Source organism: Drosophila bipectinata, chromosome 2L (assembly GCF_030179905.1).
Source record: "Drosophila bipectinata strain 14024-0381.07 chromosome 2L, DbipHiC1v2, whole genome shotgun sequence".
Lineage (NCBI taxonomy): Eukaryota > Metazoa > Arthropoda > Insecta > Diptera > Drosophilidae > Drosophila > Drosophila bipectinata.
This window is the reverse complement of record NC_091736.1, coordinates 6,603,492-6,623,554: the sequence shown is the minus strand read 5'-3', so window position 1 is coordinate 6,623,554 and position 20,063 is coordinate 6,603,492. Positions and strand designations below refer to the sequence as shown.

Below are 20,063 nucleotides of genomic sequence, written 5' to 3'. Positions count from 1 at the left end.
TTTCCATAAATCTGCATCAAAATCTAGAAACAAAATAATTTTTCACTTTTTTGTCAAATTTTCTGGATGATCCTCTTCAAAAATGGGGAAGACCGCATGGGAGGCCCATATTACCCCTTGCGAACGCTGTGTCTTTGACATTTTTCATCCGATCCTTAAACGGAGTACCTTAAAAGATTTGTGGATCGATTTTCCATAAATCTGCATCAAAATCTAGAAAAAAAATTTTTCACTTTTTTGTCAAATTTTCTGGATGATCCCCTTCAAAAATGGGGAAGACCGCATGGGAGGCCCATATTACCCCTTGCGAACGCTGTATCTTTGCCAATTTTCATCCGATCCTTGAACGGAATACCCCAAACGATTTGGGGATCGATTCTGCATAAATCTGCATCAAAATCTGGGATTAAGTTATTTTTTCAATTGTTTGTCAATTTTTCTGATGGATACCCTTCAAAAATGGGGAAAACGCATAGGAGGCCAATATGACCCCTTGCGAACGCTATATCTTTGGCATTTTTCATCCGATCCTTAAACGGAGTACCTTAAAAGATTTGTGGATCGATTTTCCATAAATCTGCATCAAAATCTAGAAACAAAATAATTTTTCACTTTTTTGTCAAATTTTCTGGATGATCCTCTTCAAAAATGGGGAAGACCGCATGGGAGGCCCATATTACCCCTTGCGAACGCTGTGTCTTTGACATTTTTCATCCGATCCTTAAACGGAGTACCTTAAAAGATTTGTGGATCGATTTTCCATAAATCTGCATCAAAATCTAGAAAAAAAATTTTTCGCTTTTTTGTCAAATTTTCTGGATGATCCCCTTCAAAAATGGGGAAGACCGCATGGGAGGCCCATATTACCCCTTGCGAACGCTGTATCTTTGCCAATTTTCATCCGATCCTTGAACGGAATACCCTAAACGATTTGTGGATCGATTCTCCATAAATCTGCATTAAAATCTGGGAACAAATTATTTTTTCACTTTTTTGTCAATTTTCCTGATGGATACCCTTCAAAAATGGGGAAAACGCATAGGAGGCCAATATGACCCCTTGCGAACGCTATATCTTTGGCATTTTTCATCCGATCCTTAAACGGAGTACCTTAAAAGATTTGTGGATCGATTTTCCATAAATCTGCATCAAAATCTAGAAACAAAATAATTTTTCACTTTTTTGTCAAATTTTCTGGATGATCCTCTTCAAAAATGGGGAAGACCGCATGGGAGGCCCATATTACCCCTTGCGAACGCTGTGTCTTTGACATTTTTCATCCGATCCTTAAACGGAGTACCTTAAAAGATTTGTGGATCGATTTTCCATAAATCTGCATCAAAATCTAGAAAAAAAATTTTTCACTTTTTTGTCAAATTTTCTGGATGATCCCCTTCAAAAATGGGGAAGACCGCATGGGAGGCCCATATTACCCCTTGCGAACGCTGTATCTTTGCCAATTTTCATCCGATCCTTGAACGGAATACCCCAAACGATTTGGGGATCGATTCTGCATAAATCTGCATCAAAATCTGGGATTAAGTTATTTTTTCAATTTTTTGTCAATTTTTCTGATGGATACCCTTCAAAAATGGGGAAAACGCATAGGAGGCCAATATGACCCCTTGCGAACGCTATATCTTTGGCATTTTTCATCCGATCCTTAAACGGAGTACCTTAAAAGATTTGTGGATCGATTTTCCATAAATCTGCATCAAAATCTAGAAACAAAATAATTTTTCACTTTTTTGTCAAATTTTCTGGATGATCCTCTTCAAAAATGGGGAAGACCGCATGGGAGGCCCATATTACCCCTTGCGAACGCTGTGTCTTTGACATTTTTCATCCGATCCTTAAACGGAGTACCTTAAAAGATTTGTGGATCGATTTTCCATAAATCTGCATCAAAATCTAGAAAAAAAATTTTTCACTTTTTTGTCAAATTTTCTGGATGATCCCCTTCAAAAATGGGGAAGACCGCATGGGAGGCCCATATTACCCCTTGCGAACGCTGTATCTTTGCCAATTTTCATCCGATCCTTGAACGGAATACCCTAAACGATTTGTGGATCGATTCTCCATAAATCTGCATTAAAATCTGGGAACAAATTATTTTTTCACTTTTTTGTCAATTTTCCTGATGGATACCCTTCAAAAATGGGGAAAACGCATAGGAGGCCAATATGACCCCTTGCGAACGCTATATCTTTGGCATTTTTCATCCGATCCTTAAACGGAGTACCTTAAAAGATTTGTGGATCGATTTTCCATAAATCTGCATCAAAATCTAGAAACAAAATAATTTTTCACTTTTTTGTCAAATTTTCTGGATGATCCTCTTCAAAAATGGGGAAGACCGCATGGGAGGCCCATATTACCCCTTGCGAACGCTGTGTCTTTGACATTTTTCATCCGATCCTTAAACGGAGTACCTTAAAAGATTTGTGGATCGATTTTCCATAAATCTGCATCAAAATCTAGAAAAAAAATTTTTCGCTTTTTTGTCAAATTTTCTGGATGATCCCCTTCAAAAATGGGGAAGACCGCATGGGAGGCCCATATTACCCCTTGCGAACGCTGTATCTTTGCCAATTTTCATCCGATCCTTGAACGGAATACCCTAAACGATTTGTGGATCGATTCTCCATAAATCTGCATTAAAATCTGGGAACAAATTATTTTTTCACTTTTTTGTCAATTTTCCTGATGGATACCCTTCAAAAATGGGGAAAACGCATAGGAGGCCAATATGACCCCTTGCGAACGCTATATCTTTGGCATTTTTCATCCGATCCTTAAACGGAGTACCTTAAAAGATTTGTGGATCGATTTTCCATAAATCTGCATCAAAATCTAGAAACAAAATAATTTTTCACTTTTTTGTCAAATTTTCTGGATGATCCCCTTCAAAAATGGGGAAGACCGCATGGGAGGCCCATATTACCCCTTGCGAACGCTGTATCTTTGGCATTTTTCATCCGATCCTTAAACGGAGTACCTTAAAAGATTTGTGGATCGATTTTCCATAAATCTGCATCAAAATCTAGAAAAAAAAATTTTTCACTTTTTTGTCAAATTTTCTGGATGATCCCCTTCAAAAATGGGGAAGACCGCATGGGAGGCCCATATTACCCCTTGCGAACGCTGTATCTTTGCCAATTTTCATCCGATCCTTGAACGGAATACCTTAAACGATTTGTGGATCGATTCTCCATAAATCTGCATTAAAATCTGGGAACAAATTATTTTTTCACTTTTTTGTCAATTTTTCCTGATGGATATATTCTTCAAAAATGGGGAAAACGCATAGGAGGCCAATATGACCCCTTGCGAACGCTATATCTTTGGCATTTTTCATCCGATCCTTAAACGGAGTACCTTAAAAGATTTGTGGATCGATTTTCCATAAATCTGCATCAAAATCTAGAAACAAAATAATTTTTCACTTTTTTGTCAAATTTTCTGGATGATCCCCTTCAAAAATGGGGAAGACTGCATAGGAGGCCAAGATGGCCCCCTGCGAACGCTATATCTTTGGCATTTTTCATCCGATCCTTGAACGGAGTACCTTAAACGATTTGTGGATCGATTCTCCATAAATCTGCATTAAAATCTGGGAACAAATTATTTTTTCACTTTTTTGTCAATTTTCCTGATGGATACCCTTCAAAAATGGGGAAAACGCATAGGAGGCCAATATGACCCCTTGCGAACGCTATATCTTTGGCATTTTTCATCCGATCCTTAAACGGAGTACCTTAAAAGATTTGTGGATCGATTTTCCATAAATCTGCATCAAAATCTAGGAACAAAATATTTTTTCACTTTTTTGTCAAATTTTCTGGGTGATCCCCTTCAAAAATGGGGAAGACCGCATAGGAGGCCAATATGACCCCCCGCAAACGCTATATCTTTGGAACAATGTTGAGCAAGATTAATATGATTGACTTAATTTTTGTTTTGTAGCAGTTTTAAGCTTTGTTTTATTATTTTCACATATTTTTATTTAATGAAGAGAGTATTTGCTGGTGGTTGTGGAGCAAGAACCCACATTGTGTAATAATTTTTTGCGCAAATTTTTTAAATGAGTTGGCTTGGACCTTGTTCACATGTATGCTGCCACGCCCCAACCCCCACGCCAAGCCTCCTTCCGATACCACCTACCACGGCTGTTTGCTCCACTGGCTCGGCTTGCACATTGTGATTTTATGACCAGCTACATTAGTGCCATGAAATATGCTCCGCCTGCACCAGCAACCGGCCCCCCTGCAACCCACCTGCTTGGCAAGTGCACCACGTGCATTGCCCACCTGGCATTAACCTGGCCCAGTCGCAAGGAACGCAACTCAAACCAAAACGTACCCGCAACCCAAAACCCAAGCCGAGTCGACGAGATCCTGGCTTCCGGCTAGGCAGCGTTAAATAAAAATGAAACGTTGCGCATACGCCGCGTTGGCCGTGGCGTAACTTATGCCCGCTGGCCATTTATGCAGGGAAATTTAATTATTTAACCCGGAACTGGGCCGAAACTCGGGTTTTTGTGTTGTTGCTGTTGGTTTCCCGCTCCTTGCCATTTCAGGCAGGATGTATCACACACACCTGCTCGGAGTTATTTTAATGAGTTGAGTTTTCTGTTTGGCTTTAAGCTTTTCGCAGGCTATAAGTCTCAAACTGCACACAGAGGAAAATGTGTGTGGAAAATTTCTCTTTAGATATTCTTTTTTGAGGTATTTTATGAAGAATTTAGATGAGACTTGGTAAGGGCATAACTTTGGTTTAAGATTTTAATAATTTGTTAGAAAAGTTATATTTTTTTCTCTTATTAATCATATTTTGTAATCTATCAGTTGTATAAATTATTAATATATGTGTTTAAAATTTTCTCGCTGTGATTTCGCCTTTAGCTGCATATGCCGTCTTTATGCAGCTGACATTTTCCACCCCCAGCTTTCCATCTTGTCCAAATTGAAAAGTTACAAACGACAAAGGCGGCAAACGGGAAAAAGCGATGGGTAGTGGAACCAAAGGGGAAAGGTGAAAGAAGTGGGGGCGGGATGCAGCTGCCGCCGATTCTTCTTCTGCTGCTACGGTTGCTTCCTTTGCCTGCTGTCGCGTACGTGTCACAGTGAACACATCACGTGACTTCCGGCGCGCGTGCTGGCAACACCTAACCACCTCCTGTACTATGCTCCTGCTCGGTTCCACCCGCCAGGATACACTCATGCCTCTGGTCTTTCAGCGGAGAAAAAATAAATATCGAAATGCCAGTGGAAATGTGTTCAAATTAAGAAACCTAATGGAAGCAGGGATTTCTCTTTTCCTGATGCTCCGAGGGGAGAAAATGTTAGTCAGTGAAGCATATTTGAAAAAGGCATTAAAGCCAGATGACATATGGCCAATAGCTTTAATAACACTTTAGTTGCAGTTTTTGCAAATAGAAAACTGCAGCAAGAACTGTATTGTTAGAGAGTCGAAGCCAATTTAACTGATATTTGTGTTTTTTGTATCAAAAGCCAAGCAAAAATGCCACATCATCGATATGGCCAGAATATACAGACGGATTTAAAATAAATCAACCGATACATGTGCCAGAATGTAATCATTATGCAGCGCGTATTTCCCACCAAGCCCCAACCTCCACTTGCCAACCACTCTTGGCCAAGTTGAATGGCCAACTTTTATGGCACCGGCCATCGATGGCTTATAAAAACTATACCATACATTTTCGGGACCCCTGCAACGGGGGTCATTGAGCAAAGAAAAAAAATAAAAGGGGTCAGTGTGGTGGGGGGGAGTGAGTGTTGAGGGTGTCACTTCATTGTGCACTTGATTGCGCTTTGTGCATTGGTCCGTAGGTGTCATATGGCTGGTGGAAATTAATTGAATTGGCTTTGGACGTACAGTGAGTACTGCGAAAACAAAAACATGTGGAGGAGTTCTGTAGAGCACTTGCGGTTACCCACTGACGAGGACAATGATGATGAAGCTGCCGTGTTGGGTGAACCAAAAAGTGCAGTTAATTGAAATTGGGCAAAGCAATTAATTTTGCTTTTGTCACAAAAGCTGTTAAGCCGAAGCCAGGACATCTGAAAAACACTCGACCAGAAGAATCCTTTGCTGAAACATTTGTTTCTATAATTTGTGCTTAAAGCGGCTTAAAGTTTCTTTTCTTTTTATAATTTTTTAGTTGGTTTGTCGTCCTGTGTTACCTGTTTTACCTGCCAACTGAGTCCGGCGGTCTCTAAAAAAGTCTCAAGTTGAGAGTTCTTCTACTGGAGTAGCACTCAAAAGTCCAAAGTCTAGCTGGGTCCACTACAACAATGCTGCTCTAGCTGCATTCATTAAAATGCCGTTAAAAGCCAGAAATTTTAAACTTGGCCCAAGGAAGTCCGACAAAAATGGAAGGGGATAAAGTTGAAATCAGCTTAAGAAAACTGAGCCGAAGCACAGAAAAATTGCTATGAGGGAGCTATCTTCAAGTGTACACTAAGAAAAAGGAGATTATTCTTCAAATTTAAAATAATTTCATTGTCAGACTAAGACTCTTAGCTGGGAAAAGATTTTTGGTTTGAGTGTAACAAGGAGTAAACTCGTTGAGGCAACTCAAAAATTGCTGGCCAAAAATTTCGGTTTGTCTTGGCCATCCTGCCGCATTCCTTTTGTGGTTATGCAAATGGCCAAGAAGCTGGCCAATAACCAGGACCAAAGCCAAACTAAGCCCAACCAAAAACCGAAGTCGGTTGGCTGACATTGCCCCGGCACTGACACTAATTGCAATTGTGTGCAGCATTAGACCGACTTTCTGCTCCCGTCCTGGTGTAAAAAGGTTTTCGTGTAGCCGAGTCAGCAGACAAGCTCGCTGGTTTAACGCTTTTTTTGTTCCTCGGCCCTAGTCTCTCCTCCTGGCTGGTTTCTTGGCCTTTTTTGCACTCAGCTTGCGCCGGCAGTGGCATAATCAAAACGGACAGGCAACGAATCCTGGCCGAATCTCGAAGTATTCCAATGATATTGGCCAAAGCCATAACATGAAACAGCCCAAGCCCGAAACTCGAGACGTGCTGAACTCGTTTCCGAGACGTGATTGCGATTTCCAGAGAACGTTCGCCTGTCTTGTCAAGTCAAGGTGGATGTTTATGAGGTGGTGGTGCTAGTGGTGGTGCAATATGGCTTGCTTAAACAGAACCATAATCTATAGCAGAAGTAGTATTCCAAAATTTATGTTTTAGTCTTCCAATAGAAATATTTTCATTACCTTTTATATTTTTAAAATACTTTAAAATTGAATAAAACCCTAAAAGTGATTGACAAATATTTTAGCCATGAGGAAACAACTTCGGAAACATTTTCATCTGCCAATTCCGGTTCTGTTTGCCTTGGGTAATCTTCTGGCTAATGCGCATTATTGTCAAATGACATCGACGGCCTGGAGAGTTGGTGTTGCAGATGCATTTGCATGCCACACACCTGATAGCACCACTGCTATGCCACTCTTGGAGAAAGCATCTTTTTTATTCAAATTGAAATGTCTTTTCAACGGGTTTGCTTTCCACTTCAGCGGTCCATGACACATGAGTGCTGTTTGTCTTCGTCGTCGGCGACTTTTTGGCCAAGGACTCCAAAAATAATCAAAAAACGGATTCGAAGGACCTCAGATACAGACTGTGGGATACCGTTAATGCAATATTTTTATATTCGTTTTAAGCTCGATTTTGTTGGATTTTGTGCCTATCTTTAGAATCATTTCTGAATTATTTAGTATTGAAGTTTATTAAAACTGAAGGGTAAAAATAATAATAATAATAAGATATTTCAAGATCTATTCGACTTTTGATTACCCTGCTAATACCTCTTAAATTCCGCGATTGTATGGAATGGCAAAGGTTTATTACGTGCGGTGCATGCAACTGAACAAAAGTCACGTGCCGGGCACACCTGTGTGTGCGTGTGTTCCATAAAAGGGGGGGAGGTGTGCTTGAAATTTCAGGCTGGAGATTGCATTTGGCAAACCCCTCGGTTAGAGGAGTGGGTGGTAGCAAGGAATGTTGTACATGGTGGAACGTGCCTCTCACAGGTGCAGCAAACTGTGCCAAGTTGACAAGGCGTTGTTGGCCCTCGTGTTTTGTCTATGCGTGCCCACGTTGCGTATGCGCAATTTGATGGCCTTGCCACCCACGAAACTGACTGCCTGGCTACCTGCCTGCCATTCCGCATTTCCCCACTCCTATTTCCCACTCGCCAAAAAGGCAGCTCTCTGGCTTTATATGAATTCTTTTTATTCCATCTAGGAAAAACACAGAAAATGCGGGCCAGAGGGGCTGCGAGAGAGACATTTCCAATAATTTCATTTGGGGATTTTCGCACGTTATAAAACACTCAACGGTCGGAGGAGAAGTCGCCTCGATGACAACATGACGCATTGGGAGTTTATTTTTCCAAAAATATATATGTACATATATATTCTCCTCCATCTCTATTTTTTCCCATTTTTCTCTTTCAATTTTTGGGTGTTTTTATTTTTTTGAGTTTTGTATTTTTTTTTTTTTGTAGCTCCTGGCATAAATCAATCAAATGCAGGCACAACACGCAATGCACACACACAGCAAAAACCCGAGAGCGAAATAAACAAACCGAGTCGGCAAACATAGATATATGTTTGCTTCTAGATCCATATACATATATGTATATGTATCTATATATCTAGGATGAAGAAGCAGGCAAGAAAGAGACAGCTTAGTTAGAGAAGAACGAGACACATACTCGTACATGCATGAATCGAATGACATTGGCAGCGCTTTCAAGAATCCATGCAAACATTTTCAATTAAAAAATTGCCCTGCCATTTGTCAGCTGCTGTTTCCCATTCTTTCCTCAACTTCCGCCCCTATTTCTGTTGGTGCTCTCCGCCTTCCATTTTCTTCTTCGGATGGCTTCGCTATCAATTGCTTATCAATCACAATCACAGTCATGAGACAGCGTCGTCTTTTCCTCGAATTCGCATTCATATCCGTCTCAATGCATCTGCAGCTGTCGTACAGTGCGTGTCAAACTACAGGCCATCGAAATGTTTTCTTATTTGGGTTAAGGATTGTGCGGAAAATTAGGACGTGATGTCTGATTTCCAACTAATTTTGACAGTTGGCGGAAACAGAGATTTCAACAGCACTACAGGTGTACTTCTAGAGCGAAAAAATATTCTGATATTTGTATAAAAGCAGATTCTGAAGATGAGAGACAGTTATTATTTAAATAAACTTATCAGAAATAACCCTACTAAAAAAAAAATATAAATAAGTATGTAATTTTAAAAAGTTTTTCATGAAATGATCTTTAATAATAACCCTACTTTAAAGACAGAAAATCACACTTGTCGTAAAAAATGTCATTTAAAATAACCATGTTAATTGGTTAGCATTTCTTATACAAAATCTATTAAAAATGCTACAAATTATACAATTTCCAATTGCATAACCCATTCTGATTGCCAATTAGTCAAAGCAAATAGTTGCTTTTAACAAATTCCATCAAAATTAGCCTACCAAGGCAGCAACACAATTTTGGGTCTCGAAATTGCAATGGCCCGCAGGCCGAACAATGACTGTCAAACTGTGTTCTGGCCATTTGCCATGCCATCCATATGAGCCTTTCGTGTGCCGCCCGCAGGCATTTCAAATTTCGAAGCCAACTGAAAGCCCGGAATGCCGCTGCAAATTCAATTGTTCTTGTCGAACATCTCACCAATCGCTGGGCAAAGTTTGTTGATGCGGCTTTTACTGCTTCAGAAGCATGCGGCTCCTGCGGCGCCTCCCCTTTTGCCATTCCCTTCCAGCATACTCCGCCCCATTTGCAGCTGAATGCACCTTGGAGGCTTCACTTTTGACCCCGCAGGAGGGTAGTAGCCAGAAACTGTTCGGCCTGGTGGTGGTGTTGCCTGCTGCCAGTGGCCCGGACTGACTTGCTGCTAATGGATTTTAAATGAGCATCATAAATAGCAGCAGCAGGACCTGGAGTCCTGGCACACGCCGAAAAATTGCATCGACCACGCCTGCCGCAGCCATAAAAGGAGTTCTACTTTCTGAGGGCTACCATGCCCCATTCTCCTTCCCTAGAACCACTTGGCTGTTGTCATTTATTCTTATTCAGTTTGTTGGCTGTGGTTTGTTCGGGCTGTTTCTTTGTATTTTTTATGTCAGCAAAAGAGTACCCTATATGAGAATATAAAAACTATACCTTTTAATAAAGTAAAAGTATTTATTAAGGAGGTTATACAAGTGGGCTTAACTTGTAGACAATCTAAGGGATTCTTTCAGTCATACCCCTAACTAATAAGTATTTTTCTAGCCTTTACAGAACTAGCCTTTTCTTCTTTTCTTAACTTGACGTTCATTTCTTTCGTCTTTTTTTTGCGAAATGAAAAAGACTATAAATATTTGTTACGTTGACGACGCCAAGGGAGAAACACGCAATCATACACACACCATATATATTTATAAGAGACATTTATATATAAACACATATGAGCTGTTCTTGTTGTCTGCTTTTGCGGCTACAAATCCGGCGTGTATAAAAATGACTGCAATTTATGTTTTCCTATGAATATATTTGTGGCAAGCTCAGCTTGCCTCTTCTGCCTCATCCTGGGCCACAACCACCAATATTTTTTCGCCTTTTATTGCTTGTAGTAGTTGCCGTAGTTTGTTACATTATTTGATTGCATAAATTTTATGCAGATTCCGTAACATGTCATTGCTAGTGATTTTTATTAAATGCAGTGTGAACGCGCGGTGACAAGTAGATTGCGCATACGCCGCGTTGTCCGCTTTGGTCGCTCTGTCCTCTGCCTTAAATGTGTCCCGAAAATTTAATATCCGCATCAAATGTGTTATGATGTTGGGGATCTAGTGGGGGGAATAGTGGGGCTTGGTTGCCAACTAATATGACAAGTTGATGCTCCGGTCCGGTCGGGCTGCAGCTGATTTCAGTTGTTGTGGCCCAATAACTAACAATCAAGTGGCATTGTGTGGGGGGGCGTTTGCCTCTGGGTGGCAGACACTTTATGTGTCTCGTGTCATGTGTTTGGCTTTTCGGTCACGTTGATCAGGCGACAACAAACGGTGCTGAATTGGCGACATATGTTCTCATAAGGCTCTTGCCAAACTTTAATTGCAAAAACCAAGAAAAAAATATGCCACAAGTGAAGAATGAGAATCGGAAATAAGTTTGTTTGTTAGGTCAGCGGTTGACCAAGTTTTTGAGGTCAAGGAATAAACGGCTTTTAAATGAAGTGAAGGTGTCGTAATTATTCAAGGCTTTGCCGGGTTTCTTTTCAAACTTAAAGTTATTAAGGAAACTTACCAAATTAAATATGAATATCAGGATAATGATAATTTTTTCAGTTCATATAATCTTTTTTTTACAAACTTGTCTAATCAAATTGTAGAGAATGTGTAAAAAGCCCAATGCCCCAAAAAAATGTGTTCAATGCCCTCGACTACTTACAGTTGACATTCAGAGAGACACTGGTCTCCAGGGTATGACCCTCGGGCATGGCTCGGTTCCAGACAACGCACTTGTACTTGGCGCCATCGTCGGCCCGTCGGGGCACAATCTGCAGGGTGGCATTCGTATAGTGGTTCTTCGATCCGCCCTTCAGGGCGTACGACTGCAGTGGCACGGTGCTGCCCTCGCGGTACCAGCTGCAAAAAATACGAGAGCGATGGCCACGATTTAGTGCCAAAAACAGAGGAAATAGAGAAATGGTAACAGTTACAAAAGCATTATTAATGAAGGCAACCGCCCGTTAAGTGATTTACTTGGCCACAAACCCAAAAGGAGAAGTAACAAAAAATGTTCAAGAGTTTTAACTTTAAAGGAATACTTTTGAAAGGGTAAAACTTAAATTCTGGGATATATTGTCATAAAATATGAATATGTGGATATTCTTACGTTATCATAGGATCTGGGGAGCCACCGATACTGCTGCATGTCAACTCCAGTGGCTTCTCCTCGGTGGCCACCGCCAAGTTTCCGGGAGTGACCATCGGCGGGTGGGGAGCCGTCAGCACTGTCAGATTGTAGAACTCCTGATGGACATCCGCCCCGGTGCCCTTTGCCTTTATCCGGCACTCGAAACGTCCATTATCCCGATTGTAGGAGGTGTTTTTGATTTGCAGATCGTAAATACCACGACTCGGCCGAAAGTCCAAACTGGAATGGAGAGAATCAAAAGGAAAGTAAATGGTTTGTTCTGACCAAAGGGACTGCTGACTACTGACTGCCAGCGATTTATTAAGTACAAGGCCGTGGGGAAAACTTTTACTTTATGCAAATTAACTGCCTGTATATATTTTTTGTTGATTTACAGGCAGCTGAACATACAAAAGGCCCACATACACATATATTTATTTATTTCAATATTTATTTATCTTTATATAAATGTGAGCTTTCATTGGAATTACTGTAGGCTCTGTTGGTTACACTACCTATGCTTTTGATATCAAAAAATTAAGAGAAATTGTAATTGAAAACATGAAGAGGATGATTAGTCAGTAACTCAAAATAAATAACTTTCTTAAGGACTTGCCAAATCCATAGAAGAGCATCGTGCAGTTAGTAATGCTTTTAAGGATTCCGGAAAATAAATTCCTGTTCACTTGTTTTCGTTAAGTAGCTTTTCCTACTCCGCCCGCCAAACTCCTCTCATCTTGTTGTTCATTTTCATTTTCATTTTCATTCATTCGGTAGCCTTCTGTTTTCCGTGTTTTCGCTTCTGTATGGCCGTGTATTTGTTGGGTTTTCCCTTGAATCCATTTTGGCGGGGCTTAAAAGCCATGTTCCCAAGTCCGGTGCGAAATAAAATGAAAAATGCTCATGGCAAATTAAGCGTCGAACTCATTTTTGTAAATTTATTAGCCCAATTCTGGGACCGGACTCGGCTGCCCGGGGGTCCTGGTCTTGGTCCTGGTCCTGTCTTGGGCAAAACATTTTTATTAATTTAAGATGGCTGCAGTGGTACCTTGATGGCGGAAAGAGAATAAGGATAAGGACGAGGATGAGGATGAGGGTGAGGAATAAGGATGTTGGCCGGATGGCGGATTGACTTTCTAAGACCAAATGGAAAAACTCAATCAAGCATAATGGCTGCAAAACTGTTGCATATTGCCGCGGCGGATATTTCATTTCATATTCTACTTTTTTTGGTGGATAGACTTTAGTATTAAGGGTATATTAAGGCTCTTGGATTTTAGATAAAAATAAAACTATTTTTGTAACAGTTCACAGTACATTTTAAGTCATATTTCTCTCACTAAATTATAGGGTATCATATAGTCTTTTAACTTTCTTCTATATATCCTTGATCTCTACTTATCTTTCCTCTTTCACTTGTTTTTTAATAATTGTTGGGAAGAAAAAGCACTAGGATGGAAGACTCCTTTCCGGCAGCTGCCTAGGCCTGGCTTTTGTGTTTAAGTTTTAATTTCTGATGATGAGATTTTTCGCCAACTGGTGATGGGGATATGGTGGGCGGCTGCCGAACCAGAGGCGTGGCAGAAATCAAGCACTCGACAATATTAAAGTGGATCTTATAAACTTCTTCAGCGGCCGTGCTGTGGGATGCAAAGTTCTTTTCGGGCTCACAGAATAAAAAATGTAAAAAAATTTCAATTTTGATAACTTTCTAGAAGATGTATATGTATGTATATGTGTGGTTAAAAAAAAGAGTAGTTGGGGAAAGGATAAAGAAGAAAGCTGGGAGGAAACGGTTGCATTTTGTAGCACTGGCAGAGATTTCATTTGGGTTTTCCCATTTTTTTTCCTGCCGCTGCTACCGCTTTTGCCATTGCATTTCCGGTAGCGACTTTTACGAGGCAGGCTGTCTTGAAAGGATACTTGAGAGGGGCAGAGAAAGGATATGGGAGTAGGAGACGGGGGGCGTTGAAAAGGAGTCGTATATGTGGAGTGCGGCTCAAGCGAAGCACATAATTGCCTCTGCCAGGAGGCCTTTCTTTTTCTCTCTCTCTCCATCTGGCAGCGATGTCCTTGCAGCCTCGAAAAGAAGGAATTTCTAATGTGTACGTAAGTGCCTCCCCATCCTCCCCCACCCGCCGCCACCCGGCCAGCATCTACCCTTCTTGGTCCTACTCCTTGTTCTTCTGCTTTCGGTTATTATGTTGCATCGTCGCAGGACTTATGCAAAACAGTCGCAGAATTGTTATGCAAATTGTTGCCAATTACACGACACAGCCTATTTGCCTCAACGAGTCCAACGAGATGGCCCACACACACAAAGGCATCCACATGTAGGCCCACAATTACGTGAAAAGTATTGAACAATTACCCTGACCTACTTGTCTCTGGAATTGGGAATGGCTATTGTGAGTGGATGGAGTTTATTAATAAAGACAGAAAATAATATCTCTTATGATGTATGAAGTATGAAGTTTTCCCTCTAATTGGGTATAATTTTTCAGAATTCAATATCACAGTAGCATCTTTGGAAAAGTCATGGACACTTTTCACAAAAAAGAAAATTCAGGTAACAGAGCCATTGGCCAGCTCAATGCTTCAACTTTCACCAAACTATCAATCGACCAAGAAGGAATAAATAAAGGATAATCTAGGGAAGGCGAAGGCGGAGTCCTGTGGCAGGATAAATGGCTTGTTAACGGTAACTAAAGCTCACTTTATAGTTGCCTCATTGAAGAGGGAGGCGTGGGGTGATTATGTTATTATCGGTTTAGTATCGAAGTCTTATGGCTCGTTTTCTTCGTTACCCCGTCTCATGTCTCATGTAATTCAATTTGCCGAGACATCCTTCGGCGCCTTCACCGCCATCGCTTCCTTTGACTTTCTCCGCTTTCTTTCTGCTGTCCACAGTCTCGCATGCCAAGGAGTCGTCCCGAGAAAGTAATAAACTTTCATCCCGCTTTCTTAGTTATCGGAAAAGTTGAGGCACTCGGAAAAACAAATCACATATAAAGTGTGGTGTTGAACAATGAAAGATTTAGTTCAAGATTTATAAGATTATTGAAATTAATAAAAATATTATTTTATAATCTGTTGAAAAATAAAGCATAATTATTTCTCTTAATTTTGATAAATTTATAATTCAATTAAATTTAAGAAGTTAAATTTTTTCGAGTGACTCTTTAAGAAATGGAACTGAAACTGAGGAAGCCGATGAGGGGAAAAAAATGTAAACGCGCCAAATTTGACGCGTGGCAAGGATGCGATGGGTTGCTTCCCCTCCACCCCCTCGGTTCAGTTCCTCCAACACATTATCCGCCCCCCTGGCACCCACCAGCACCCCTCAACGATGTGCGTTATGTGCGGATAATTGACTTTTAAAATGTGTGTGCGATATCACAACAACAGCAACAGAAAAGCAGAAACAATGGATGAGGGGGCGGTGTGGCGGGAAAAGTGGGTATCCTGACGTATAATTAAACGGCATATTGTCACGCATCCCTGAAACTGAAAGGAAGAAAAAAAGGACAATGGCTGGCGAAAGAGAAAGTAGCTGGGAGTGTAAAGTGTGAGGGAGACAAGAAGGATGCAGGACCTTCCCCACTGTGTTGTGACCATTAAACGCTTGTCCTTGCTTACTGTTTCGCATTCTGCTTTTGTTTGTTATTGTTTGGACTTTTACTTTCACTTTCTACTTTGTCTTCGTGGGAAAATAAATAAGGTGGCTCAGCACAGAAACTACTATTAGTTACTAGATTAGTAGCAGAACGGATATCCTGGTGACTAAGTGGATTTTAAGGATTAATAAAAATACTTTTAAGAAGGAAAACTTAATAAGAGAAAACTTCTTAATCAATTTCTTAAGTATTTCAGTTCATAGCTTAACTGCGGTTGCTGCTGTTATAGCACTCGACAATTTTAGTGACTCGGTAATCCCCTAAGAGCACTATAACTCTCTGAATTTGTCAACTTTTTAACAAGTTGGCCGGCAAAAAAAAAAAGTCAGTATAAATAAATGAAAACAGCCCAACAAATCAGCGAACAACTGAACTGAGTTTACAAGCCCCCCTCGTCCACTCTGGCGGAACGTTCATCAAGTTATTCACACAATCTCCGTCAAATGACGGACGGGAGTCACCCATTGACCCCCCTTGAAGCCACAAAGCCGCTCTACCACACCCCTCAAACGACCCTCCCGCCCACGCCACCAGCCAAACTGGCCCCAACTGGCAGTGCCAGTGACTTATTTATGCAAATGGCCATAACAAATGAGGCGCATACACTCGACGCTCTCTCTCTCGGCCTCCCCTCCCCATTTCCCCATTTCTGGGTGGGTGAGGGTCTGGCTTAAGGAGGCGTTGGGTAATTGTGGGAGGGGCAACCGCACAGTGGAAACGATTAATTTGGTGCCCAGTGCAGCTCCAAAACTCAAACGCTGTCCAAGCCTTTCCAAAAGGGATGCCCACAGGGGTGAATGGCAGAGTTAGGAGGGAAGGGGGTGCTAGTGTCCAATGTTGCAACGTATGTCTCAATCGTGCACCATGGCAGCTCATCAGTGGCTGCCGGAGGGGTATTACTGTACAGTGGGACGGGCTCATTATTGAAACATGTTGCTAACATTTGTTATGCAAAGGCGACATCCATGCTAAATGTGACTGCAAGGGAGGTCCACAAAGGGGGGGGAGGACATTTAGATCCTAGGGGTAAGAGGTCCTTGGAGTTGTGTTTAGGATATACAATTGGTATCCATCAAGCTTATTGGCTGGCATGCATATTTTAAAAGCATTCCGGCTTATTCTAATCATAACCATTCTAGAAATCATAATAATGTCTCTTCTTAAGCTTTAATTTTAAACATTAAAATCTTAAAAACTATAAAAATTTATTTCTTAAAACTTGAAACTTTTCCACAGTTGTTGCATGCCCCCTCTATGTGTGGCATATTGACGCTAACTCTTGCACGAAATTTCTATAAATGCCTGGCAACCTGCCACGAATCCATTGCCACGCCCCTCTTTCATGTCGCGCCTTTAACCAGCCAGTGTTGTCATGTCCACCTCGGCAGCTACTAGCCCCTCACCTGGCCGCTTATTGCCAATTTGATGCTGTCTATCTGCATCTGTGTGTGCTAGTATCTGTGTTGACTTTATCTGCTGTCCAAACGAAAGAGCACGGATTGGATACTCATCCTGGATGGCAGGTACACAGAGAGAAATAATATTCTAAAAAATTTAAAGGTCTAGTTTTGGAAATTGTTCAAGAAACTACTCTATATTTGGTAATATTTGTCTACAATATAATGTAGAACCTAAAACTATAATACACCTGAAAAAAATCGTATTTAGAGTGGTAATGGCTAGTAATCCCGGGTGGCCTTACCAACTAAACTATTTACCTTTTGGGATGCTTGTTGTTGCCTTGGCTACAGTAGACACCCCGCCCTCGTATAGCTCCTCCCACATTACGACATTTTCTCTGTGAATCGCACTTTATACATTTTGTGTGCATGTATGGGTTGGCTCTTTAACGTTAACGGTAAACGTGTGCAAATGACAGCGATATGACAGGTCAAGGCAGTCAAGCGGACGCACACACACGTGCTCAAAAGTATGTACACAGTGAGAAAATCCTTAGAAAAGTGGATGATTATAACCTTTTTAGATTAAATATATTCCTATTAATTTTTTCAAATTTATTTTGTTAAATACTCCCTATTTTGTTCATAAAACTATTAATTTAATTTATTAAACTATTTTCTTGGAGTGCCTCACTAACTGTTGCAGTAGCTTTGGCAACAGCCGGCCTCTCTCACATCTCACACATTATCCTTGGCAAAGGTTTTAGTGTCATTGTCACCAGGTGTTGATAAGGGCAACGAGAAACTGTCTCCCACCGAAGGTCATATTTATGGCTGATATGTCTCTCGTATCTCAGGTGAAATTCTTGAAATTAAAGTTCGTATGTCTCGATGTGATGAGGGTCTCCTCAACAGAAAGTAATAAAATTTGTAGATGGCTGAATGTTTATCAAATTCTCAAGTTTATTATCTGTTTTATTTACTTTAAAGTCATGCAGAAAGTCAATGCATTTTCAAGCATTTTCATAAGCCATAATGGAATTTAGAATATCAGGCATTAGTCCCTGGGAATTTGCACATTTTTCCGTATGCCATAGAATCAGGATTCCAAATCAAAGTCAATTACTTGACAAATGTGTCTGGAATTGTGTGTGTGTTGTAGAGTTGTGTTGTGATTGTCAAAGGATATTGTCCGTTCATTCTGAGGCAAAATATTCCCATTGCACTTCGTGGAGTCGGAGACTGTGTGATATGTGGCTCCATCATAAGCCTGTTGAGTGGCTTAGTGAGCTGGCATTTGTTTTGTTCTCAAAAAAAAATCAAATTTCTGTGGTTATTTGTTTGTTTGAGATTTCCTCTGGCCATGTTTATTCATGACACATAAGCAGAATGAGGAAAAAATAGGGGTATGCGCTTAAAAGCCGCAATGACTCTTCGTATTGACAATATTAAGTAGCCGACCCGTTGGAGTGCGAAAGAGTGCGCTGTGTTTGGGAAGAGGAAAGCTATGCATCATGATTCCATGTCCAGAATCCCCACAAGCAGCTGCCATCTGCTGTCCAGCTTCGTATATTTCTCCACTGTCACTGATTTCTCAATAGATTTCACAGAGCAATGTGCATAAATCATAACTTGGTTGGAGGATTCTCTTCTCAGAGACAGAGACAGAGATTGGGACAGAGACTGGGACACAGACAGGGGAAGGGGGCGTGGCCTGAAGCAATTTTTCGGGGGGATGGGTGGGGCTAGGGCTTTAAGCAAAAGTCAAACCACTGACAGCTGCATAGGGGAACTGTGGGTGGCCTGGCTTGTATTGCCATTGGGGGTAGGGTTGGGGATATTTTTTTCGGTGCTCTTGCGGTCCAAAAGGCAACTGCAGCTGGGCTTGCGGCTAGCCTTTGTTTGCCATTTTTTGAGATATGTGATTTCCTATTTTTTATGCAGAAACAAGTCCTAGTGTTTAGCAGATAGCTTTAAAAAAGAGTATAATATTTAAAAACTCTACTACTTGTACTTGCAACATAGAGCATATCTTATTCGTTGTTGACATTGTCGAACTGTTTTTGTTTGTTCCCATTTCAGCCATGTCCTTTTCTATGACTCTTTTTTTACGCGAGGAGGGGGCCATGTCACTTTTTTTTATTTCCGTGGCATCTGGAGCAAAGCAATACCAAGCACCAGCAGCGATGGCTGTAAAAATTTTCTGCTGTGTTGTCGCCGCAGTCAAAATGACTGTGAAAAATAAATGTTAATATGATGGGGACTTGGTCAGCGATAGGTCACACATATGAATCCTGGCCAGCTGGAAGCCGTGTGGAAAAAGCAACAATTTTTTCCCAAAACATTTTCCATAAAGAAGGGCGAGCTTGTCGTTCGGCTTTAGTTAAAAATCGTGTGGCCTAGACGCGTAAACGAAAATTGCAGTGAGCAGAAAATTTATGAGTCTCCCGCGTTTTGGCCCACTTTCTCCAGCCTTGAACTCTGCCTGTTAATTTTCTTCCGCGCCAGCTTATTTACGACCCGACGAAGAAGAAAGTGTGAGGAAAACATGCTGCCACAACAGATCTTGGGCGAGTGTATGCTGGGGACACTTTGTATTACTTTGCATAATTTTGTGGCAAGTTGTGAAAGGGGTATATCAGTTTAAGGTCATAAGGCAAAGGATTGTATTTAAAATAGGTATGAAATAAAAGAAAATATTTATGAAAATACCTCTAAAAAATATTTAAAATTCATTCAAGTCTATAAAACTCTTGTAGATATTATTCCATGAATTGTTTAGACTTTCGAGAGTATTTCGAATTCGCCACTTTCTTCTCTAACTCATGTTCCCTTGTTTTATGTGTCTTCCCCCTGTTTTCCACTTTCTTTACTCACATTTTATTTTGCATATTTAGCTTTTTGCTGCAGCAATTTCTGGCTTTTGTCTGTCTGACAGTCGCATGTTATGTGGCCCGCCTTATATGCATAAATATGATGTTGATTTTTATGATTTCTATAATGTTTCATTATGCTGCGTTTT

At 40.8% G+C, this 20,063-nt stretch overlaps 1 protein-coding gene across 3 annotated transcripts in view; it reads right to left on the bottom strand.

The window, feature by feature from the left end:
- fred (friend of echinoid) overlaps window positions 1-20,063 on the bottom strand; it is a 93,518-nt gene that overhangs the window by 17,487 nt on the left and 55,968 nt on the right. For all 3 annotated transcript variants that reach the window (XM_070276984.1, XM_070276985.1, XM_070276986.1), the window contains exons 4-5: window positions 11,944-12,204; window positions 11,497-11,693 (exon numbers count right to left, since the gene is read on the bottom strand). In XM_070276984.1, coding sequence (XP_070133085.1) covers window positions 11,497-11,693; window positions 11,944-12,204 — 458 coding nt within the window. The remainder of the gene's footprint in view (window positions 1-11,496; window positions 11,694-11,943; window positions 12,205-20,063) is intronic.